This window comes from Taudactylus pleione, unplaced genomic scaffold (genome assembly GCF_031769625.1).
Source record: "Taudactylus pleione unplaced genomic scaffold, aTauple2 ptg000143l, whole genome shotgun sequence".
Taxonomy (NCBI): Eukaryota; Metazoa; Chordata; class Amphibia; order Anura; family Myobatrachidae; genus Taudactylus; species Taudactylus pleione.
The window spans coordinates 112,368-132,747 of record NW_028284545.1 but is presented as its reverse complement, the minus strand read 5'-3'; the positions used below and the strand labels follow the sequence as shown (position 1 = coordinate 132,747).

General features: G+C 47.3%; 1 protein-coding gene across 3 annotated transcripts in view; it reads right to left on the bottom strand.

Annotated features, from left to right (window-relative positions):
- The window catches only part of CC2D2A (coiled-coil and C2 domain containing 2A), a 121,016-nt gene that overhangs the window by 15,388 nt on the left and 85,248 nt on the right, over nucleotides 1–20,380 (bottom strand). For all 3 annotated transcript variants that reach the window (XM_088473872.1, XM_088473874.1, XM_088473873.1), the window contains exons 29-31: nucleotides 15,104–15,307; nucleotides 4,421–4,510; nucleotides 892–1,005 (exon numbers count right to left, since the gene is read on the bottom strand). In XM_088473872.1, the coding sequence (XP_088329998.1) occupies nucleotides 892–1,005; nucleotides 4,421–4,510; nucleotides 15,104–15,307 (408 nt within the window). The remainder of the gene's footprint in view (nucleotides 1–891; nucleotides 1,006–4,420; nucleotides 4,511–15,103; nucleotides 15,308–20,380) is intronic.

Here is a 20,380-nt window from a genome sequence, read left to right as displayed (position 1 = left end):
TGCCCACAGTTGTGCCCCTCATACACAGTGCCCACAGTAGTAGTGCCCCTTATACACATAATACCCACGGTAGTAGTGCTCCTTATACACAATTCTAGTGCCCACACATTATGCCACCGTGTACTCACAGGAAGCAGCATCAGGCACTCAGCAGAGCAGAAACACAGTCTCAGAATGAATCTCTCCTAGGGATGGCCATCGATCATCATTAGTATAGTTTACTACCGATGGTCGATGGTTTGCCATCGATGGCAGGGAGCCAACGGATTTCTGCAATTGATGGTTCATCATAGTAGGTTATTGTGCCATCGATGGTTATCACCGATGTAATACCACTGATGTCTATCCCTAATCTCTCCTATGATGCTACTGCTGCTGCTGACCTCCACGGGTCAGAGGAGCATGTGATGGGCTCCACCAATCAGAGCTCAGTACATGCTCCTCTCACCCCTCAGCACAGTCTCATGGGAATTATTTCCCAGTAGTGCATTGCCCAATTCCGGCCTGGGAAAATCAGCAACAGTGACGGTGGTCTGAGACTGAAAAGCCGCACTTCATACAGTTTGACAAGCGCAGCTGTAGCAAGAGTGGACTCAGCAGGCTAGCGGAGTGGGAAGAGCGCTTCTACTGCCCGGAACATCCCTGCTTTGCATAATTTGCTCAGTAGGTTGCACCGGCCCTGCACAGGTGCATGTACCATCGTTCATTTACCGATTCCATTCATTCAAACAGAGATAAAATGCTCAGATAATGAACCTCTCAGGTGAACAAGGACTAATTAAAATAGTTCCTTGTTTGTGGTGTCTTAACCAATGAGATGTGAAAACATAACAGTAGTAACACAGTCTACTAACTGCATATAAATGATGACTTCGTCCTCCCAGAACATACCTCAGGAATGGCGTTTCCTATTACGAGCCATGCCTTCTTCCCCATGGCCAGGAAATAGCTGCACAGCAGGACAGCATGTTCTTCTTCATCTCCAGCCAGAAGGTCGAGGAATTGCTGAACAGAGCAAGGAGCAGACATCAGGACTACATCACCAATCTGATCATTGCTTCCTGGCATCCTTACTACACCAACATTATGATTTAACTCATAATAATAACATTTAAAGAGCAATAGAAGCTACGATTTGACATTACTATATACTGAATATATTGGGCAGCACAGACGGTGTAATGGTTAGCGTTACTGCCTCACAGCACTGAGGTCATGGGTTCGATTCCCACTACAGCCCTAACTGTGCGGAGTTTGTATATTCTCCCTGTGCTTGCGTGGGTTTCCTCCGGGTACTCCGGTTTCCTCCCACACTCCAAAAATATACTGGTAGGTTAATTGGCTCTCCTCAAAAATTGACCATAGTGTGTATGTTTGTGAGCATGTGGTAGAAAATATAGATTGTAAGCTCCACTGGGGCAGGGACTGATGTGAATGGTAAGATATTCTCTGTAAAGCGCTGCGGAATATGTGTGCGCTATATAAATAACTGGTAATAAATAATAAATAAATAATAATAAAGTTGTGTATTGCAAAGCTGAATTATACATAACTCAAGTTTTTATGGTGAACTTAAGTAGTAACCTCTTTCATTCCTCAGCAGCAGGACCTAATGTTAGAAGAAAGGAGCTCCTCTTACTGAGCAGACACAGGGTGACTCATAGCCTGGCACACTTGCAGAAATGCAATGAGTGGATTGGCTGACTCATATACAATGCTTGTGATGTCACAGCAACTCAAATGACTGCATTCTCAGCTTCTCCACCTGTATCAGATCCCATGAGGGCACAATCCAAAACATGTGTGAGGGGCATCAGGAAATAATTATTTAAATATTAAGAGAGCTGCAGTTTTAAATTAAACACTGAATAATATTTTAAATCTTCATAGTTCATCTATGAAAAATTCTGTTTGGGGGTTTAATGGACCTTTAAAACTCATTCACTTGAGCCGACTGTTTCTAAAAATGTGCCAGGAAGTTAAATAAAAAGCATTATAGAGGTCCTAAAGTTTGGGATTGGTATATTATGTCCACAGTGATCATGTCGCCAATCTTTATGTTGACATAGTGATATCAACATGTTTAGTATATCAACACTGATGATATGTCGACATGTCACAATGTCAACAAGTAATTTGTAATGTATCCCTAATTATAACATCGACATTTCCACTGTCAACACAATGTCAACATTTTCCAGCTGTCGACATTTATGTTGTCAACAATTTAACCACGTTGACATCATAACTGTCGAAATTATGAATGTTGACTATGTGATTGCATGTCCCAAAGTTCTGATGGGTGCCTCCCATGGTGTGGTGGAGGGAAGACAGAAGGGAGGAGGTTTTGTAACTGTATGCTCCAAAATCCTGCTGGTTGCTTCCCATGGTGTGGTGGATGGAAGATAGAAGGGAGGAGGTATGTGACTACATGCCCCAAAGTCCTGATGGTTGCCTCCCATGGTGTGGTGGAGGGAAGACAGAAGGGAGGAGGTATGTGACTGCATGCCCCAAAGTTCTGCTGGTTGCCTCCTATGGTGTGGTGGAGGGAGACAGAAGGGAGGAGGTATGTGACTGCATGCCCCAAAGTTCTGCTAGTTGCCTTCCATGGTATGGTGGAGGGAAGACAGAAGGAAGGAGGTTATGTGACTGTATATCTCAAAGTCCTGCTGGTTTCCTGCCATGGTGTGGTGGAGGGAAGACAGAAGGGAGGAGCTATGTGACTGCATGCCCCAAAGTTCTGCTGGTTACCTCCCATGGTTTGGTGGATGGAAGACAGAAGGAAGGAGGTTATGTGACTGCATGCCCCAAAGTTCTGCTGATTGCCTCCAATGGTGTGGTGGAGGGAGACATAAGGGAGGAAGTTATGTGACTGTATATCCCAAAGTCCTGCTGGTTTCCTGCCATGGTGTGGTGGAGGGAAGACAGAAGGGAGGAGGTATGTGACTGCATGCCCCAAAGTTCTGCTGGTTACCTCCCATGGTGTGGTGGATGGAAGACAGAAGGGAGGAGGTATGTGACTGCATGCCCCAAAGTCCTGCTGGTTGCCTCTCATGGTGTGGTGGAGGGAAGACAGAAGGGAGGAGGTATGTGACTGCATGCCCCAAAGTTCTGCTGGTTGCCTCCCATGGTGTGGTGGATGGAAGACAGAAGGGAGGAGGTTATGTGACTGTATATCCCAAAGTCCTGCTGGTTTCCTGCCATGGTGTGGTGGAGGGAAGACAGAAGGGAGGAGGTATGTGACTGCATGCCCCAAAGTTCTGCTGCTTACCTCTCATGGTGTGGTGGATGGAAGACAGAAGGGAGGAAGTATGTGACTGCATGCCCCAAAGTCCTGCTGGTTACCTCCCATGGTGTGGTGGAGGGAAGACAGAAGGGAGGAGGTATGTAACTGCATGCCCCAAAGTTCTGCTGGTTGCCTCCTATGGTGTGGTGGAGGGAGACAGAAGGGAGGAGGTATGTGACTGCATGCCCCAAAGTTCTGCTGGTTACCTCCCATGGTGTGGTTGAGGGAAGACATAAGGGAGGAGGTATGTGACTGCATGCCCCAAAGTTCTGCTGGTTGCCTCCCATGGTGTGGTGGGGGGAAGACAGAAGGGAGGAGGTATGTGACTGCATGCCGCAAAGTTCTGCTGGTTGCCTCCCATGGTGTGGTGGAGGGAGACAGAAGGGAGGAGGTATGTGACTTCATGCCCCAAAGTCCTGCTGGTTACCTCCCAAGGTGTGGTGGAGGGAAGACAGATCGGAGGAGGTTATGTGGAACCGCGGACTAATGTATTTTCAAACTCACTTGACACATTTTCTTTAACATAAGTTCAGCATTTAGTGCTCACATAGCCCAAGGTGTAGTGTAATGTATAAGGATACTCAGTCAGGCTTGTCAGAAGACATGGCCATCCTATTATTATGTTGCTACATACTATGTAAATGCAATGTGCTCATTCATAGGACAGTATATATTGATGCATAAGTATATCATTAAAAGAAACAGAGTTTGTATCTCCTATGGTAGATGTCGCATGCCTTGCATGGTTATAAAATTATGCCCCTTGCCACTTGCATGGGTAGTTCTGTGCAGAAGACGAAACACATGTACTGCCTACCTCTACATAAATACATGTAATAATAGGGGTACTGATTAGCTGCACTACTTTAGTCATTTCTCATTATGGAGTCCCGATTTACTGTTACATGACCACGCTGGAAGCATCCATAATTCCTATGATGAATTAATTATGTAGTTAGGAGTAAATGGATGCAAAGATAGAGGCATGATAGCTGGTGCAGATGGTTGTCTTATATAATATATAGAGGATCTCTCAATTCAGACACTAAGAAATGTATAAATCAAATCCCAATCCTTGGCCTGCTGACACAAGTCACTCGCTAATTACACTCAATCAGTTTCGTGCTTACTCACATCTGATGTACTCCATAGGTTGCAGATTCCAGCAAAAGATACATTATCCGGCAAGAAGGGAATTAGTGAGACGTATCGGGCAACCAGCTCCTGTGGGCAGAGAGGAGATCGGAACATACAGGGTGGATATAGGTTCAGTGATGTTCTTCTGACATTCTAATGCCTAGTCTAAGAACCAGAGTTATGTTGTCTAGAACCCATTACCTGTTGCTATCGTTGTGCTGCCAAACATAAATATGCAGTGCTATTTGCTCAGCAGGAACTCAGGACCTAATTCAGACCCGCTCCCTAGTATGCATTCGCACGCAGCCTGCCGATGTTTGCAATCTGCGCATGCATCGCAGTGCACGTGCGCAAACTAGTCCATGCAATCGGGAAGCGTTCGCTCGCTGCGCATAGATAGCTCGCTACAATGAGTGACAGGAGAAGCAGTTTGTGGGTGGTGACTGGGGATGGTCGATGGAAATGGGGGAGTGGTGGTGTGAACGCAGGCGTGCCTGAGCGTCCTAATGCCGTTTCAGAGACGTGCATAATTAAGACGCAGCGTCATAGTACACGTCACATGGCTGAATTACACACTGTAGCACTCGCAGGGCTTGCAGTAGGATATGGTCGACCACAAGTGCTGCGTTCGCTTCCGATGGCACACAATGTTACCGATGGTTGCATACACATCCTGGAGATGAAGTGGGAATGTGGGTGTCTTAAGACAGGCTGGTAGGCGTCTGCATACACACCGCGATCGTAAGCTAAGACATAGTGGGCGTGCTAATGCCTTGCCGTGCTATAGCGGATTTGCATACTTGCGCTGCGTGCGAACGCATCTAGCGAGCGGGTCTGAACCGGGCCCTCAGTTCCTGAGCCTCTCATTAACTATGATGTAATGTCCTGGGCCAAAATGTATTTTCCATAAGATAAGCTTTAAAGTCCCTTTTGAGTGCCTTTTTTTTCTAAATACTATTTATCTATCCATCCATCCATCCATCCATCTATCTATATATATATGCGCAGTACTATTTTTAGCAGAGCGCAAAAGATACCAACATTTGTGTTCTACGACAGCCTCATTACAGGCTTATCTAGCTTTCAAATATAACATTTGATATCATGTTCAAAAGTACACAAATATATAAACACACAAAATAGTCTCTGTAGAGCGCTGCGAAATATGTAGATACTACATAAATAACTATTACTAAATAAACAGATCTAATATATATCTATAAAAGGCTTTGTTAATTATGGAGCTGAATTATATAAATAAAATAACTGGGATGCTTATTTTGTACTTAACTATGTACATCATACTTCTTTGCAGCAAGTTATCTTGTCAGGAGGAATAATCTTCTCTGACTAAACAGACAGACAGTGGCTGACAATTTTGTAGACTTGTATAAAAAAGGAGAAATGGGGAGGGGGAGAAGGGAAATTATCCCGCACAGGAAACCCCGTTACGACACTATTATACAGGGCAATGTATGATAAGTCAGCATAAACAATGCAAAATATCAAAATAGAGGTGCACCCCGAGTATAATGGGTCTGATTCAGCACGGATCGCGGTAGCAATCGCGCATGCAGCTCTGCTGCAAAAATATGCTAATGAATGCAATGGCAATGCAGTAACAGGCCAATATAAAGATGCCCACTTCCCCTGTCTCACATCCGTAACACCTTGCAATCCAGCGAAAACAGCGGTAACATTGAGTAACATCGGAGCCTCACACAAAATTACACCAGGTCAGACCTTACTCAGAAATTGCTAACCTTCCTGTACGCAGTGAGAGATCAGGCTGCGTATGCCATCGCAGTGGCTAATTAATGCACGCCCCTGCAATGGCGTTCAAATGCACTGACACACCTGCGTTTCTCCAACAACCCCCCTGTCACCACCCCCAAATGATACTTCCTGTCACTCTGCGATGGGTCTGCGTACTCACTGCGATCATAGTCCCGATCGCAGTGAGCCATTTGCGCACGCGCACTGTGTGCATACGTATGCGCAGTACACAACAATCGGTCGTCTGCGTACGTTTTAGCAGTTTTGATCCTTGTTGAATCAGGCCCAATATTCGAAAAAAAGGCAAACAGAAAAAGAAGAATACTCTTTTTAGGGGTACACTAAGTAGCAAATAGGTTAAAATATAGCTTTTAATAAATTCAATAAAAAAATCAATATAGTATTATGGTAGCTTAATCCATACAAAAAATATGCAATACAAAATAAGTATTTAAAGTGTCTGAAAAACTCAGATCCAGGTATAACACGTGATTGCAGCCGCAGTACATTAACCTGGGGAAAGCAGTTTTAGTGCTTCCTGAGCACAATTCTCCACAGACCTTGAAAAAAGGTCTGAACCTCCGGAATCAAAGCTAGGCGGTGCTGGTAAAAAATGAAAAAAGCAGAAACTTTGCACTTTAAGAGATGCTAAACGAAGACCCGCGTCAAGTCCTTTTTGAAGGCAGAGAAGAAGACGCGGCAAATGAAAGGACGAAGTGAAAGATCCTCGTCTTTCACACCAGGAGATATATGCCTTCCAAATGTGATGATAATGAGCTGATGTTACTGGTTTCCTAGCTCGCAGCATAGTAGGAATGACTGCCCTTGGAATGCCCTGGCTTCTTAAGATGGCGGTCTCAACAGCCACGCCGTAAAAACTAAGCCGACGTAAGTCGGGGTACACGAATGGACTCTGCTGCAGAAGGTCTGACCGAAATGGGAGAGGCCAAGGTTCGCTTGCCAGAAGAAGCAGGAGATCAGAGTACCAAGCTTGATGAGGCCAAACCGGAGCCAATAGGATGACCGTGGTCGGCTCGTGCTTCATCCGCTTCAGAACGCGAGGAAGTAGTGGAAAAGGCGGGAACAGGTACACAAGGCTATACGGCCAAGGAATCAATAAGGCATCCGCTCCCACCACTGCTGGATCCCTGGTCCTGGAGCAGTAAAGGGGCAGCTATCAATTTGTGCGGGAGGTCATGAGTTCTATTTGAGGTCTCCCCCAGCAGTGAATTAGTTGAAGGAAGACCTCGGGATGGAGGGCCACTCCCCGGGGTGAAGATCCTGACGACTGAGGTAGTCCGCTTCTCTGTTATCGACTCCCAGAATGAAGACTGCGGAGATGGCCTTGACGTACCTTTATGCCCACAGAAAAATGCGTCTGACCTCTCTCATTGCTTGATGACTGCGGGTTCCCCCATGCCGATTTATGTATGCCACCGCTGTGGCGTTGTTGGATTGTATCTGAACCGGAAGTCCCTGTAGAAGAGGAGCAGCCTGTATCAGAGCTCTGTAGACAGCTCGCAGTTCGAGAACATTGATCGGGCAGTTGATGCGACCAATGCCCCTGGAAGGCTTGCGTCCGTAGTGACCAGGGTCCAATTCCAAATTCTGAAGTGTCGACCCGCTATCAGATGGTGCACCCGGAGCCACCAGATCATGGCTGTGTGTGTCTGAGGTGACAGACGCACTAAATGATGCATCTGTAGGTGGGAACCTAACCATTGAGATAGGAGATCTAACTGAAATGTTCTGGAGTGAAACCTGCCAAATTTGATGGCCTTGAAGGAGGCCAACATCTTCCCTAGAAACGAATGCAAAGGATGCACAGACACTTTCTTTCGGCCTGAGCACCAAGCGAACCAACTCTTGTATGGCTATGGCCTTGTCTATTGGCATGAAAATCCGAAGCAGGATTGTGTCTAGGATCATTCCCAGGAACTGAAGTCTCTGGAACAGCATCAATTGAGACTTTTGGAAGTAGACAATCCAGCCATGTTGTATGTATCTGATGTGTAAAGGACATATGGCGCAGAAGGTCTTCTGTCAATGGAGCCTTGATGAGCAAGTGGGGTTGGTACAAAGCAGTGAAATACTAACGTTTAACTGTTCCAGCAGACACTGACTGATGGGGCATGCTGTTACTTGTAGTTACTCAAGACATGCTGGCTGCCAGGGCTTGCTGGGACATGTATATCAACAATAGTATTTGATTAATTTATTTTGCAGTCCCCAACAATGCAAATTTACCTGCCTCTGTTGAGTGCAATAAAATATCTGCAATGTTGGTGGCCGTGAGGTGCCAAAGAATTGGTTAGACCGCTAGCATCTCGTAACCATCACAGATAGTTGAATTGCGGTCTACTAATTAAGCTACCAAGTAGTATTTGGTCCTGCAACTCATTCAGGGGATTGTATACAGACTCGGAGGACAATGCCTGTAGGAGGACAATGCCTGGACAGGGGTTCCCAACCACGGTCCTCAAGGCACACTAACAGTCCAGGTTTTATGGATAGCCATATTTGAGCACAAGTGACTTAATTAGTACCTCAGTTATTTTGATTTAACCATCTGTGCACAATCATGGATATCACTAAAACCAGGACTGTTAGTGTGCCTTGAGGACCGAGGTTGGGAATCACTGCTGTAGGAGGACAATGCCTGTATGAGGATAATGCCTGTAGGGGCACAATGCCTGTAAGAGGGAAATATCTGTAAGGGGGCAATATCTGTAAGGGGGCAATATCTGTAAGGAGGCAATATCTGTAAGGGGGCAATATCTGTAAGGAGGCAATATCTGTAAGGGGGCAATATCTGTAAGGAGGCAATATCTGTAAGGGGGCAATATCTGTAAAAGGACAATGCCTGTAAGAGGACAAGACCTACTCGATTACAGGTAAGAAGACAATGCCTGATAATATGAGATATGGTAAGAACTTACCTTTGCTATCTCTATTTCTACGAAGTCCATAGGGTTCCACAGGATACCTTGGGGTATAGGTGATGACGTCAGGCATCGGGCACCATAGAGTTAAGTTTTCAGCCTCCCAGGATGCACTAGGGTCCCCCTCCTATACCCCGCCCCCGAGCCAAGGCATCTCAGTTACGTACCAAGCCATAGGCCGGAGGAGGAGAAGGAAGAGAGAGAAAAAAGATCTGGACACACACAAGAATCACATTCTCACCAGAGGGAGACGGAAAAAACGGTGACCAGAGTCCTGTGGAACCCTATGGACTTCGTAGAAAAAGAGATAACAAAGGTAAGTTCTTACCAGATCTCATTTTCTACATCATGGTCCATAGGGTATCCACAGGATACCTTGGGGATGTCCCAAAGCAGTATCCTTCAAGGGTGGGGACGCTCCTGTGCTGAAAGGAGAATTCGCCGCCCTAAGGAAGCATCCTGAGAGGCAAAGGTGTCAAACGCATAATACCTCACAAAGGTATGGACAGAGGACCACGTGGCAGCCTTGCAGATCTGGACTGCAGAGGCACCACGTCGAGCTGCCCACGAAGGACCCACAGACCTAGTGGAATGAGCCCTCACAGAGGATGGAACCGGAAGGCCTTCATGAAGATAAGCTTCTGAAATGGCCATACGAATCCAACCTGCCAAAGTTTGCTTTGAAGCAGTCCAACCCTTTTTACGGAAGCCATATGGACAAACAAGGAGTCCGACTTCCTAAACGAAGAAGTGCGGTCAACATAAATCCTTAAGGCCTGCACAACGTCCAAAGTGGCCTCACCCACTGAAAGATCAGGTGAGTTAAAAGCCGGCACAACGATGTCCTCGTTGATGTGGAAACTTGAAACAACTTTGGGAAGGAATCCAGGACGAGTGCGCAGCACCGCCCTGTTCCTATGAAAAATCAGAAAAGGGGGTCTACAGGAGAGAGCCCCCAAGTCAGAAACATGTCTGGCCAAAGCAATGGCCAGAAGGAATATTGTTTTAGCTGTCAGCCATTTAAGGTCCACTTAGCCAAGTGGCTCAAACGGCGGTCCCTGGAGAGCCCTCAGGACCACAGCTAAATCCCAAGGCGCCACCGGTGGAACAAAAGGTGGCTGAATTCGAAGAACACCTTGCATAAAGGTGCGCACATCAGGGATTGCAGCAATCCTACGATGGAACCAGACAGACAAGGCAGACACTTGTACCTTCAGAGAAGCAAGGTGAAACCCATGGTCTAGTCCCGCCTGTAGGAAAGCTAACACTCTAGACAGTCGGAACTCCCGAGGGGCGTAACCTCTCGGTCGACACCACTGGAAGAAGGTATGCCACACACAATGGTATATCCTTGCAGAAGATGGTTTCCGAGCTCTTAGCATAGTTTGCACTACAGAGCTGGAAAACCCCCTGGACCTTAACATGGCCGTCTCAACAGCCACGCCATCAAAGACAGCCAAGTCAGGCCCGGGTGAACACAAGGACCCTGTGACAGCAGGTCCGGTCGTAGCGGCAACCGCAGAGGAATGTCCACGGACAGACTCTGAAGGTCTGAGAACCAGTGCCGTCTGGGCCACGCGGGAGCTATCAACAGCAGCGTCCCTCCTTCCTGTTTGAATTTCCAGATTACCCGTGGAAGAAGGGAAAACGGAGGAACGAGATAAGCAAACCGGAACGTCCACTGGACGGACAGAGCATCCACCAGAGACGCCTTTTCGTCTCTTGTTCGAGACCCGTACACCGGCAACTTGTTGTTGTGCCGTGATGCCACGAGGTCTATCTCTGGAAGACCCCACCTGTCCACCAGAAGTTGAAAGACGTCCTGGTGCAAAGACTACTCCCCCGGATGAACGTCCTGGCGACTGAGAAAGTCCACCTCCCAGTTGAGGACTCCCGGGATGAATACCACTGATATGGCTGGGAGATTGCGCTCTGCCCAGACCAGAATGCGGGACACCTCTACGAGTGCCGCCCGACTTCGGGTTCCTCCTTGCCGATTTAGGTAGGCCACGGTGGTAGCATTGTCCGACTGGACCTGCACGGGGTGACCTTGGAGAACCCGATGTGCCTGCTGGAGAGCCTTGAAAACCGCGCGGAGTTCCAAGATGTTTATTGGAAGCTCCTGTTCTGCCTGACTCCACCTGCCCTGGAACAAGTGTGGACCCGTGACCGCTCCCCAGCCCCGAAGACTGGCGTCCGTTGTTAACAGGACCCAGTTCGCCACCCAAAACGGACGACCCTGTTTGAGATGGGTCGTCTGCAACCACCAGGCTAGGGACAGGCGAACCTCCGGAGTGAGCACCATCGTCTGGGACTTTAGACTCTGAGGCAGTCCATTGGACAGGATCAATTGCTGCAGAGGTCTGGAGTGAAACTGGGCATATTCCACAATGTCGAATACTGACACCATGGAGCCCAGTAACCTCATCGCCGAGTGCAGAGACACTCGGCGACTCTACAGACAACTGCGCACCTTCAACTGTAAGGCAGAGATCTTTTCCCCCATCACAAAGATCCTCTGCTGACTGGAGTCCAATAAGGCTCCGAGGTGCAGAATCCTCTGAGACGGGATCAGGGTGGACTTTTGCCAGTTTATTAACCAGCCGTGACGTTGCAGAACTGCAATCGTCAGGTCCAAGTGGCGTAGAAGGAGCTCTGGAGATCCTGCTACCAACAGAAGACCGTCTAGGTACGGCAACAAGCGGACTCCCTGCAGCCGCAGATAAGCCACCATGACCGCCATGACCTTGGTGAACACTCGTGGTGCTGTCGCCAGGCCAAAAGGTAAGGCCTGAAACTGGAAGTGATCGTTGCGGATTGCAAACCTGAGGAACTGTTGATGGCATAAAAGAATAGGGACATGCAGACCGTAGGGTCTCCATCCGAAAACGCGGCACCCGCAAGGACTTGTTGAGGGCCTTGAGGTTGACAAATGGATGGTACGACCCATTGGGTTTCTGCACCAAAAATAGATTGGAATAGAAACCCTGGCCCCTCTGGGAGAATGGAACAGGCACTATAACTCCAGCCTGGAGCATAGTGTGCAAAACCTTCCGCAGTTCCACGGCTTTGTTCCGGTCTAATGGAAGGCCTGTGGTGAAGAATCGGGATGGAGGCCTGTGCCGAAAGGAGAGGGCATACCCGTGAGAAACCACCTCGTGAACCCAAATGTCTGTCGTGGTTATCGACCAACACTGGGCGAACTGCAGCAGGCAGCCTCCCAGTTTGGGATACCCTAAAGGGAGGCCCGGACCATCAGGCCACAGGCTTGTCATCTGACTTAGGGGCCGGACGTCTGGTACTCCAGGCCTGTTTCCGGGGCTTGGCCGATTTTTTGGGGCCAGCCTGTCGGGGAAAAGACTGTGCTTTAGGCCTACCCTGGGCCCTGTAAGGCCGAAAGGACGGTGTACCTGAACTGGAAGGGACCGCAGCAGACGGGAGACATGCAGATTTGGCTGCCGCCAGCGTGGCTACAATTTTGTCCAGATCCGGACCAAATAGGACTTCTCCATTAAAGGGCAAAGATTCCACGCCCTCTTTGGAATCAGCGTCCGCCTTCCAAGATCGCAACCATAAGGTGCGACGAGCAGCTACAGCTGCCGAAGAAATCCGAGAAGTTAGGGTACGGATATCCAAGGCCGCTTCATTGATGTAAGTGGCCGAATCCCGGAGATTGCCTACCAACTCGGCCTGTTCAGCCGAACAGTCGGAATCTAAAGACGCCTACAAACTATCGGCCCAGCGCTCCCATAGCTCTGGCTACCCAACATACGGCCATAGCCGGTCTGGATGCCACCCCCCCCCGCAAGGGAATAAATGGACTTTAGGCAGATCGACACCTTACGGTCCGTAGCATCCTTCAAGGAGGACATGGAGGGCATGGGCAATGTGGCACTTCGGACTAGGCGTGTCACATGAGAATCCACCTGTGGAGGGGATTCCCACTTAGAAAAATAATTGTCCGCAAACGGGTAAGCCACCGCTAAGCGTCTTTGAGGCTGATACCGTTTACCAGGGTGTTTCCACACCTCCTCTAAATGGTCTACTAACTGACCCGAAAGAGGAAACACTGTGGCGTCACCCTAAATATCCTTAAAAAAGGCATATTTGGACTTGGACACCGGAGGATCGTCATCCTCAATTACTAAAGCTGTGCGGACTGCCCTAATAAGGCCAGGAATATAAACCTTGGACTTAGCGTCCGACTCTTTAGTACGGAGAGGTTCTTGGTCAGATAGATCCAGAATCTCCCCATCATCGGACGTCACGTCGTCATCCTCATAAGGAGCGGACAGAGACGCCACCGGCCGCTTATGTGGCCGCAACACAGACTCCCCTTATAACACATCCCACAAATGCTGTACAGAACTTGTCAGTGAATTAACCCACACAGGCTCCTGAGAGACCTGAGGAGGGGAAATAGGGAGACTGTGGGGTACCATCAGTTGTCTTGGGAAACCCTGCATGGGTGACGACACCACTGACTGCTGGGGCAATCCCATCTGTGAGGTTGCGGAGCTAACTGGCCCACTAGGGTTGTAAGCGCTTTGGCGAAACAAGCCCAGGGCGGTTCCTGTACCGGAGCCATGACAGTAATTGGCCGCGCCAATAAAAAACACTGCCGACATAGCCCCTCCGCGTTACCCTCCCCCTCCGCTATTGGTACCTTTCACGGAGTACACAGAAGCTGGAGAGGAAATTCACTCTCAGACATGATGGTAAGTATGTGACCCCTCTCACTGATACTCGTTGAACCACCCTGCAATCACTGCACCGCAAGGGCTTTAGCAGAAGAAGAGCAGGGTCAGTGAAATGGCTGACAGTAGAAAGTGAAAGTACAGGCAGCAGATGCTAGCAGAAGTCACATACAAATCAAATAAATTAATCCCTGCACGATCAGCGCTGTTCTTCAACTACGCAGACACAGAGCCTGGTAGGACACAGCGCTGCATACATAGACCTGTTTCAACGGAGGAGAGGTATGCCGGGGGACCCAGACCACGATGCCACCGATCAGCAGCTTCCAGCAGCGTTCACCAAGCTTCTGCAAAGATGGCCACCGAGGAGCAGAGAGGAGGCTGGCCTGGTGGAGGAGCGCTGCCACAGGGCCAATCGGCAGGTGCAGAGAGGGCTGTGTGCAGCGGGGGAGGCGCCGGCTGTGTACAGGGAAGGCGCGCTCCCCTGGCATGCAATTGACTCCTGGGACGCTGCAGTGCTACCGCTCAGCCGCAGTCCGCGGTCCCAGGGGGGTAGTTGAAGCGCAGGTTGTTACCTGGCTCCACGCTGCAGCCAGTCCCCCTGCCTGGGGACTCTGGACCATGTGTTCAGTGGGGACCCACCACGGCACCCTGCTGCTTACCTGCTGCCCCCTTGAATCTGGCCATGGTCCAAAACATCTGGGTCACCGCTAGCTGTGACCCCAGATGCTTGCCAGCATCCCCGGATCAGTACCGGCGTTCTGGTACCGGCGGGGGTGTAGGGAATATAGCATGGACGTCAGTAGTGACTGTCCATGTTGTACTTCCAGATGGGCAGCCACAGCTGCCTTAAGAAAACTTCAGGGGCTATCCTAAACAGGTGCTCCGACTCCGAGCCGGGCACCAACGAAACTGGGATGCCTTGGCTCGGGGGCGGGGTATAGGAGGGGGACCCTAGTGCATCCTGGGAGGCAGAAAACTTAACTCTATGGAGCCCGATGCCTGACTTCATCACCTATACCCCAAGGTATCCTGTGAATACCCTATGGACCGAGGGCAATTCCTGTAAGGGGGCAATTCCTGTAAGAGGACAGTGTAAGCAGGTGGGAACCAGATGAGGGTAAAGAAATTATGTAGAAGAATAACTAAACAGTAACTGGGAATTTTTCATCAGAACCAAAGGTATAAATTCCTTTTAGGTTCAAAACAGGATTAAACGTATTTTGTATGTAAAAGCAATAAGTACATAGGAGACAGGTACTTACAGTTGTTGCTGCTGCGTTATTTGGATTAGCATCTAGAAGTTCCTGCGGAGGTTTCAGGGCCTTTATATATCGAGTAACGAAGACTGTAGTCCCGTTCATATCGGTGACAGTGGTCAGGCATTGCCGGTTTGGGAACTTTAATGCGGCTTCACTCTGAAACTTTTCCGCAGCCTGAAGCAATTTCTCATCTTCTCGGCTATCAAACTAAAACATAATATCAATTTAATATGAGCAAATTTAGCAAAGCCATTTTAGTTTTCGATGATGATTTAGAAGGATGTTCCCCATTGTCAGTTTGCGCTATTTTACATTTGTGCAGAATACATACATGCCTACCCTCCCGGTTTTCGCGGGAGGCTCCTGATTTTTCGGGTAACCCCCCGCACCCCCGGAAGGGTAGGCATTTCTCCCGCATTCTGCCCCCTCACGGTAAAATTGCCGCGATTGGGCACAATTTACATAGGGGGCGGGGCCAAATGCTGTGATTCATGCAGAATCACAGCTTAAGCCCCGCCCCCTTCACGGAGACCCGCGATTGCAGCGGGTATTCTCCTAATTCTGATGTGAGTGGCCAAATATTCTCTGTAAAGTGCTGCGGAATATGTGTGTGACATATAAATAACTGATAATAATAATAGTAATAATTTAGTCAACAATGCTTCTAAATAATGCATTTAATCAATACAGCAACCACAAGAGTAAAGCAAATAACCAGCATTATAAATTTGACAGCTGAGCTAACAACATCACTACTATAGAGGAGATTAATGGCAAACTCCAATACAGATCATGAATGGCAACAGCGATAAATATTTCTCACTTAGAAACTAGCTGCAGTATACCTGCCAATCTCACATGTTCAGTAATATTTGTTATTTCTCATTTTGTCCGGATTTAAAGCATTCTCCCCCATCTACCATTATATTTCTACATTAATGCATCTTGAACAGAAGCTGGCAAGTTATGAGGAAGATTTACGGGTGCTTGGACCCCCTGGAAACGCTAACTAGTGTAGTTTAATATAAAAGAAGTTCTGCAGAACCATCACTTGTGACCACCAGAGGGCGCTGCAGAAGCTTATTCAGTATATACATGGGGTGGGCAACCTTTGGCATTAGTGTTAAAATTTGGCAGCTGCGGAGTCAGTCCCCGTGGAGTCAGTCCCTCTCCTGCTAGGTTTGCTGTGCTGCTCCTCCTCTATTTCTCCATCACAAAGCTAGTTAAAGAGTAACTGCACTCAAAAATTATTTTGCAAAATTAAAATCATTATGCTTGGTATACAGATCTGATACTTAAGAGCTTTCAACAGGTTATTTCAGGCAGAATGGCAGCATGTTGCTGCCATTTGACAAATGGGTTTCAATTAATGAATCTTCATTAACAACTTTTCTCATCATGGACTTCAATGATAGTTATCAGGATTACAGATGTTGAGAAGAAAGATCTAATACTGGAACCGTGCCAAATCGAGGATTGCTCTGACTAAGCCTCGACGGGAGGGGGGACTGAGTGTTCCCGATCTCAAAATTTCTCTCCATGTGCACTATGGGAGAGACGTCATGATGTCTCTCCCAAAGTTCCGAGGAGCAGCCCGGCGGACAGGACGGCGGCGGATGCAGGAGCGGGGATTAAGAAGAGTGTATTTTTTTTGTTCAAGCGGCACTACAGGGGCATTATATGGGGGCACTACTACAGGGGCATAACTATGGGGGCACTACTACAGGGGCATTATATGGGGGCACTACTACAGAGGCATAACTATGGGGGCACTACTACAGGGGCATTATATGGGGGCACTACTACAGGGCCATAACTATGGGGCACTACTACAGGGGCATTATATGGGGGCACTACTACAGGGGCATAACTATGGGGCACTACTACAGGGGCATTATATGGGGGCACTACTACAGGGGCATAACTATGGGGGCACTACTACAGGGGCATTATATGGGGGCACTACTATATGATTTCCTTCCTTTCAAATCAAGGGGGTAATGTCGGGGTATCGAAATATAGTTTGGGGTAAAAGGTAAAAAAGTTCCCTGACCCCTGCACTAGATTGTTAAATGCTATACTTATTAAGAATGATGCTTCTAATGTCTGGACGTCTCTACATGCTAGTTGGTCTAAAGATATACCATCATTTCCCAAACCTCTCGTACTCCTCAAACATTTTGATTCCACAATGAAACATTTGCGTACAGCACTGCTCCAAGAAGTACATTATAAAGTTTTGAACAGAGCTTATATTTCACAGCATCAGAGGAAATATATGGTCCCTGGCGAAACGGGTCAGTGCCTTAAATGCCGCTATGCCTCAGCTTCCTTTTACCACAATTTCTGGGAGTGTGGTAAGATTCGCCATTTCTGGAATAAAATAATGGTTCTTATTAATACATTTTTTTCTCTACATTTAAACTCAGATCCTTTAGCAATATTATGTCTTCATTATGATAACTTGGATCTGGGCCCGAGTCGTAGGTCTCTTATCCCATTACTTTCTATTATTTTAACGGCGGCCAAAAAAAACATTCTAACCCAATGGACCAGTAAAACTCCACCGTTTCTCTCAACAGTACAACATCTACTACTTAGAATTCTGTACTTTGACAGGAGGGCTTCATTCCCAGAGGCCGAGAAGGAAGTTGTGAAATTTTATAAGAGATGGGGTCCACACATCGAACACTTGCAACTTCAATCTCAGACTCAAACCTTACAGGTGTTTGAAGGTACACGTTGGTACTTATTGAAACAACTAACCTAGATGAGTGTAGTTGAATTATTTTACTTAAATTCCAATTTACAGTATCAGTACTTGCATTATTATTATGTTTGTGTAGTTAGGGTTATGTGACCGACGGCTACAAAGGGCTGAATTTCTGATTATGTATTTTTGTAGGATGTCAAGATGTTCAAAATAATTCTCTGTCGTATTGTCCCTTTGTCCCTCCCTTCCTCCCTATTGTATTATCCTATTTGTATGTCTTGTCTTTCCCCATTATTTGTGTTCATTGGATTATTGCAAAATATTGGTATGCTGGAGATGCCTTTTCTAATATGGGCAACTGATTGTATTTTTTCTTCTTAAATCAGTTTGGAATAATTTCAAAGCTGGACTCATAACAGACTCATATTTTTCTAGGTTAATATTTCATCCCATGTTATGTCACCGTTATTATATGCCCATTGTTGAGTGATATTGTTGCTGGATTATTCCTATTTCTATTTTTGCTATATGCTCATTAGAGCTTAAATAATCCTCAGCAACTATGTTCTTGATTCATACCATTTTATTTTGTAATATTTGTATGTTGTTATTACAAAATCCTTAATAAAAAGAAAGGTCTAATACTTCTCTGTCATTGTACTCTTGTTTTATTACTGCACTTGTTTCCAATTATAAGGCAGTGGAAGTATGCAGGCGCTATAACAATAAAAGTTTACAAAAATACTTTTTATAACCTGTCAAATGGCAGCTGCAGTGTGTTTCTCAGCTTTTAACAGGTGATTTCTGGCATAATTACTATTTCAAGTATCTGGAGTTCTTTCCATAACCCGTAGTACACAGCATAATGAATTTAAGAGCGCAGCAGCATGGCTGAGTAAGGTTACCCATTAATCTAGAAGGTCGTCCCCAAGTCACAAGATGTTATACAGGAAGGTGACAAAGGCTAAATAAAATGAAAACTTCCCCAGACAATGACATACTCAGATGCACAAGACTTTGGACCTGATTCAGACCCGGTCGCTAAGGCACGATCGCTCGCTGTGAGCGATTTTTGCCCGTCTGCGCATGCATATAATTCGCTGTGCGCGTGCGGAAGTCAGTCTTTGCAATCTGTTTTTGGTTGCTCGTAAGCCACTATCAGGTCGCTAGTTTGAGTAACAGATAGTGCCGTTTGTGGGTGGTAACAGGGGAAGGTGCTTGTGAACGGGGGTGTGGTGTTGCGAACGCAGGCGTGTCAGGCTGCCCAAACGCCGTTTAAAGGGCGTGCATAATTAGCAAAGTAGCGTCATTGTACACGTCACCTGCATGTATTTCAGGTCGCACTGATCGCAGTGCTTGCAGCGGGGAAAGGCAACCTCAAGGGCTGCGAGCAGCTCCGATGGCTCTCGATGGTCCCGATTAATCCTACATTTCCCGGAGATGACGTGTGTTGCAAGTGTCAAGGGGGCGTCTTTATACACTTGCGAGCGCACTTTGCCGTAGCTCGGTTAAACATAGTGGGCGTCCTTACGCAACGCAGTGCGAACACTTCCTTTAATTAACCGGCCCCTTTTTGCCAGTGAGCGAACGCATCTAGCGAGCGGGTCTGAATGAGCTCCTTTGGTTTATACTATAACTCATCCAGAGGAAGTGAGAGATAATCAGATTTACTAACTAAAAAATGTATGTTTTTAAAATGCAGAATTAGTTCTCTAGTTGGGATGTAGTTAGCATGCCGGCGGACAGGATGCCGGCTATTGAAATCCTGGCGTCGGAAGTCTGACCTTAAATAAAGATAGGCGTCGAAATCCCGATGCCAGTCTAGATCCCGATGCCGGAATCTCGAGAGCCGCCATCCCGACCGAAGGTACACCGGTCATCTTGGCTCTTAGCCGTGGGGTGGGGGAGGGTTAGGTTTAGGCACCATGGGGGGGGTTGGGGTTAGGCACTAAGTGAGGACGGTTAAGTTTAGGCACCAAGGGGGGAGGGTTAGGTTTAGGCACTAACGGGGAGGGTAAGGGTGCGAGGTGGAAAGGGTTAGGGTGCAAGAAGGGAGGGTTAGGTGGAGAAGGGGGGAGAGTTAGTATACTTACCTGTCCCGTCGAGATACAGACCATTGGGATGCCGCTTTCGGCATTTTGACAGCATTCATCCCAACTGCCGGTATTTCATACCCAACCCCTCTAGTTGTGTGGATGAAGGTGCTGAAGTATGATGTGCATTTCAAGAATAAATCTGGATTTCTCAATGCTGTAATGCAGAAATGACTGACATTTTTAAACAGAAAACAAAAATCTATTTAAAGATGATGGCATTTAAGAAACATTGGGCTCTATTGTGTAGCACTAATACTATTGTTTCACCCTCTGTTGGCCTCCACTCATCCTGCCTGACAGAATATAGAACAATATCAGTAGTACGACACAGGTAAGTATACATACAGAGTAAGGGCAATCAGGGACTATTACATGAAGCAAAAGATGGGAAGTGATACTGGGGATGATTTGATCTCGGACACAATGCAGATGTTCATGCAATTTGGCAAAGAAAATTTTTGTCTGCGAATG